The 5,458-nt window shown below is 35.2% G+C and overlaps 1 protein-coding gene across 3 annotated transcripts; it reads right to left on the bottom strand.

Annotated features, from left to right (window-relative positions):
• Nucleotides 1-1,940: 1,940 nt before the first annotated feature.
• LOC121253026 (protein LATE FLOWERING-like) lies at nucleotides 1,941-3,186 on the bottom strand. 3 transcript variants are annotated; one of them, XM_041152919.1, is made up of 2 exons: nucleotides 2,949-3,186; nucleotides 1,941-2,728 (listed from the first exon to the last, which is right to left on the bottom strand). In XM_041152919.1, the coding sequence occupies exon 2, from the start codon at nucleotides 2,724-2,726 to the stop codon at nucleotides 2,148-2,150; it is 579 nt and encodes a 192-aa protein (XP_041008853.1). In that variant the 5' UTR covers nucleotides 2,727-2,728; nucleotides 2,949-3,186; the 3' UTR covers nucleotides 1,941-2,147. The 3 variants fall into 3 exon arrangements, with proteins under 3 accessions (XP_041008853.1, XP_041008850.1, XP_041008851.1); XM_041152916.1 differs by having other exon boundaries at nucleotides 1,941-2,738; nucleotides 2,945-3,183; XM_041152917.1 differs by having other exon boundaries at nucleotides 1,941-2,738; nucleotides 2,949-3,183.
• Nucleotides 3,187-5,458: the final 2,272 nt, after the last annotated feature.

Here is a 5,458-nt window from a genome sequence, read left to right as displayed (position 1 = left end):
AAGATAAAAAAAGAAGCTCTGGTCCTTGATTTTTTTTGTTAGAGGGAGAAGCTGTGAAAACGCTTCTCTATCCCTTCCCCTTTCCTTTCACTATATTCTCCCATTCTCACTTCTCACCTACATATAATTTTTCTTTTCTCGATCCTTGAGTCAATTTTTTTTTTTCTTTCCAGAATTTTGGGATTGAGGAGATGTTTGAATAATAAGATAAAATGAAAATTTTATAATTAATAGTAAGATAATTTTTGAAAAATAGTGAGATAGTTCTGTTAAGATATAAAATAAATAATAAAATCTACATATTTCCATCAGCTTAAACTTTTGGGATAATTAGTGATTTCACATAGTATCAGAGCGGATGTCCTGAATTCAAACCTTTACTCTACACTCTATCATATGTAATTAAATATTTTACATCTTGGGCAACTCATTGAGAAAGAGTCTGGCCCACACGTGAGAGAGAGTGTTAAGATATAAAATAAATAATAAAATTTATTTCTTTCCATCAGCTTAAGTTTTTGGGATAATTGATGATTTTTCAAGTTTGAATTAAATATTTATTGAGTTTAAAAAAAGTAGAGAAAAAGTTAAATAAAAAATATTATAAAATTAATATTGTTAGAATATATATTTTTTTATTTGAAAATTTTGATTTTTTTTATTTAATAATTTGAAAAAATTATAATAATAATTTAAAAAAATTATAATAATTAATTTAAAAATGTTTATATTTAAATGTGATTCGAAAAGAAAATGAGATAGATATTATTTCTAAACCCCCTTTTAGATTTGCTTCATTCAACCACCAACAAATCGACAATACCCACGCGTCCACCCCCGTGAGGTACCTGACATTGCAGTCCATATTCCCATCCACTCAAATCAACTTTTTGATCGGCGTGTGGAACGCACGCGCTGCTAAGCTCCGCAACAATGCTGCCCATCACATTCTCTTTTTTCAGGACATTTTTGCTCTTTCCGTCAGCGACATGGGTTTAGTTTTCTACTATATTTGTCTCAAAGGGATTTTACCAATAGCACTAAATATAAATCAATAGTTAAGTTTTACTAATGAGAGGAATATAGTTATAAAGAGATTATATAAAAGTATTTTTATAAATTAATCGTTGAATCTATTTTATAATAAAAATAATTTTAGAATTTGATGAATTCTATTAAATTCTATTTGGTATTTCCTTTGTGGCCAAAATATTTTCTCTTTATTTATTTATTTATTTTGTATTTGTCACTCACATTGTCTGTACTATATTTTATTTCAATATAATAATTATTTTTCTTTGAAATGAATTGAGATGAGTTGTGAATAATAGTGAGATGTGTTGTGAATAGTAATAAAATTTATGAGTTAAAATTGATAAATAGTAATGAGATGAGTTGAGATGTGTTGTGAATCTAAACCAGACCGATCTCCCCAAAAAACTTGTGTAACAAGCAGTAAGGGGCGACAACCCGATCACCTTTAAGTTACAAGGTTCCAAGGGTAAGAGTGGCCGTGTACCTTGAGAGGCATTTTCTGTGAATTACAGATGTCACCTTTAAGCCCAAACATTTGTTTTTTGTGGCCTTTGGGCCGAAATGAATCAATGATTGTTCCAGGCAAAATCAAAATCTCTCCTCTCTCTTTGAAAAAAAATGTTGTTGGATTTCCGTTACTTTCTTCAAAGGAAGTGCATAAAACTACTGTGCTGCCAATCATTTCTTACAAAAAATACCCATTTTGTTGGACTCTGATCATATGAAGTTAGATAGCATGCACACATGAGAGAGTTCACTCGCACTTTAGAATAAGTACAAAATATATGTATATATACTTCTAATTATTCGTATCAATCATTAGTAAATACCAAAAACAAGTTTTTGTTTCAAAATGGTTGCATGGATCATTTGAGGGTAGGTATTTTGATCAATTAATAAAGGGATGATCTTAATGCAGCTAGCATATATATATATATATATATATAATGTTGAAAGCTGATCTGATGCTTCTAGACTCAATGATGTCATGATAGTACAATTTAATTCATTCCAAAAATGGAGGCCGGAAGATGCTCTAATTATTAGTAAGAAAATGATGTAACCCAACAATGCAAAAAAGATGCTAATCCATTCAAACATCAAAGTTCTTTCTATAAATGGAGAGAAAGGTCAAGCTTTTGATCTTTCATGTCCTTATTCGCAAGACTGTAATCATTAATCATCCCTGCTGGTAGATAATGTTGCAGGGAGGAGCCTCCTCCATTGTTGCAGCATGTGCTTCTTGATCTCCAAATCAAGAAACTTTGTCCATCCTCTTGATTTTCAAAGCCATATTGACTGCTTGGACAACTCCCACCATAGTATACTATATTCTCAAACCTGGGAGCACCGTTGGATCCAAAAAGATCCGAGGGTTGGTGACTAGGAAAACAGCGAAGATTGGCAGCGTGTGCAGTTATACACATGGAAGGATGTAAGATTCCTAAGGGATGAGTTGGAGCAAATATCATAGGAGGTTGCAAAGATGGTGGAAAGTTTCCTTGAGCATATTGATCTTGAGCAGCCCTTTTGGACTTTCTTGCAGCCGTTCTCTCCTTCTTGTGGGCATTTTGATGCCCTCCCAAAGCTTGAGAACTGAAGAACTTTCTTGAACAAAACAAACAAGGGAATACTCTTGATGTTGTGCCTTCTGCATGAGTTCCTCCAACATGGGTTGCTTCATCTTCCATGTCTGTCACAACCTAGAAAGATACATTAGTAAACAAATGCTCTAAAGAAAAATCCGTGTATAAACCAGCCAAACCCAAATGAGACAACCAAATTGGATTTTAGAAATATATATGTTTCATAACTGTGAAAAACTTGTTGAAAAAACGTATGAGAAATGCTTAAGCAGAGTGGCAGAGGGAGAGAGCAGGAAAGAGAAACAGAAGGGAAGAAAACGTACTGACTTTTGAGTTTTTGGCGTTTGATCTGATAAAAAAAGAGTAGAAAAGAGAGTTCAGAAGCCAAGTTCTAAAAGAGTTGGGAAATGTGAAGAGTGAAGAGTGTTTAGGTCGAATTATTAAATTGAGTACTTGACAGAGAGACGTGTATGGGCTTGGGAACAGAAGAGATAAGAGAGTGAGAGTGGGGGTAAGGTACCCTACAAGATGCTTCTGCAGGCTAAGGTGACGAGAGACGAGAGTGATTGGTGGCAACAGATGTAAGGATTGGGAAATGGACTCTCTCTCTCTCTCTCTCTCTCTCTCTCTCTCTGTGAGACAGTGGCGGTTTCATTCACTTTGGGTGCACTTTTATTTCCTTTTGCAGTGCTTCTTCTTATAGTTTCATTTCCCAGATTTATTTTTGCAGTGCTTCTTCTTATAGTTTCATTTCCCAGATTTATGTCATGGAATTAGGCAGATAAAGCAAGCATTTACAACACCTCTTTGTATAATCAGGTGCATTAAAGACACTCATGTTGTCCTATTAATTAAGCAAGTGCTTGTGCAGAACTTGCAATGAGGCGGTTAGCTTTTGCCTTTTTTTTTTTTTTTTCCTTGGAATATGATCTTCAATAGCGTGGGTTGTCTTCAAAAATTTAAGAAGTCCTGATGAGGTGGCTAAAGGATATTGGAGAATGAGGGAGGTGAATCAAAGGGAAGGAAGTCAGAGAGTGTCAGAATAGCTAAGCTTACGTTACGAGATTTTTGTGATCTCCAATGGCCGGCCAATGTGGAGGGATTGGATGACTTTAAAGCTAAAAGCCAGTCCAGTCCCCCCCCACCACTCTGGCCCTGGGGCTTATAAAATGGCTCTTCTGCTTCTCCTCTGCTTTTCTTTTTTCTTTTTTTCTGTTTTTTGTATAAATGGTTATGGGGCTAACAGCCGCTCGTCTTCCTTTCTCCACCGCCAATCCCATGCAATTGTCACCTTCCACCCATTCCGTGCATGATCCAATGAGAAATAGCGTGTACAAGTCTTAAATACATAAATCTCATATAAGTTATTGTAAAAAAATAAATTACACTTAAAAAATTATTGTTCATGAGATTGACTTTTTTATAAAAAAATAATATAAAATTTATTTATTTAAGACTTGTATCTAACATTATTCCATTCCAATATATGAGACAGACCGATGCTAACGGGCTTTCCTGATACGTGGCACCCAATAAATGGTAGAAAAAGATCTTTCTTTGTTTTTGTTTCCAATGGTTGAAAAATATCTCATTCTATCAAGAACGACACCTACTTCCCGCATATTTCTGTCTGTTTGCTGTACTTTGTCCAGCATTGGTATACTTTAGACGGCTAGTATTAAACGTCGGTCTTCTTTTTATACAAGGAATAGAAATTCTACTTGTAATTCTCAAGTGAGGACTGCATGTGCTAATCTATTAATATATTTATTAAATAAAAATTATTATAATTTGAAAGAAATATTATTGTAATTTTAAAAAATTTTTAAAGATAAAATTATTCAGACTTGCATGTGTAGTTCCCAAATAGAGACTGTATGTACTCATATTGAAAACACCGAGCAATTGTCAGATGCTAATCAACTCTTAATTCCTTGAACCTTTCTTGCATCTTCTTTTTTTGGTAATATAACCGTTGGAGTTTCCTCAATCTATTCTACTGATTATTGATCACATGAAGCCTAATCAACTCTTAATTCATGAGGAAGGTACTAGGTAGGATCTACTTGTTCATCTAGAAATCACATAAACGGTTTGGTGTCGTTTAATTGTGAGATTGAAGGCTCTCAATCCCATTGAAAAGAAGAAAAGATAGCATGCATTCCAACAACTCGATCATGAAACCAAATAGAAATTCTTATAGGTTGACGCCATGGTGATACTTGAATTCCTTGTGATCATGCATACCTGGAGAAAGAGGAACAACTGACATCGTAGGACGCCAAAATAAAACATGCAGCTAGCAGCTAGAAAAGAGCGAAAAGCGACGTAAGAAGAAATCATAGGATTCAAGAAGATCAAGCGGTGAGGGCAAGGAGGAGCAAGACTCGGCCAGAAAGCAATGGGGGAGGGATGTTAGGAAAAGTCCGTAGCCAAAGGTAGATCTCTCTGCTGTCCAGTCACCTTGAAGACTAGGAGGCCAAGTACGAAAGAGATGGCAAGATGTGCTGCTCCTTCCCCAACGTATATAGCCTGCTACAAAGCACCATTCTCCCATTTGTTCCTAAAGAGATGGCAGTATCTATGCCACCAAAATTAATTTTAAGATGCCCCATAAAGACCTGTTCAACGGGTCCAAGGATCCCACGTACCGAACTCATTTAACGCTATGAGGCAAATGGGGTTGTTTTGAAGTGTTCAGGAGGCACTTCAAAACAATGATTTGGAGGAAATGCTCCCGAGCATGGTGAAAGCCGAAGTACGTTGAAGATCAATCATAAAGTAAATAAATAAGTAAACATGGATTCTGAAACATCAAAACAACTTGAACATTGATT

This window comes from Juglans microcarpa x Juglans regia, chromosome 2S (genome assembly GCF_004785595.1).
Source record: "Juglans microcarpa x Juglans regia isolate MS1-56 chromosome 2S, Jm3101_v1.0, whole genome shotgun sequence".
Classification (NCBI taxonomy): domain Eukaryota; kingdom Viridiplantae; phylum Streptophyta; class Magnoliopsida; order Fagales; family Juglandaceae; genus Juglans; species Juglans microcarpa x Juglans regia.
This window is presented reverse-complemented; position numbering and strand designations above follow the sequence as displayed.

Coding starts and splice junctions, on each gene's coding strand:
- LOC121253026 (XM_041152919.1), bottom strand. CDS start 2,726: ATGGAAGATGAAGCAACCCATGTTGGAGGAACTCATGCAGAAGGCACA.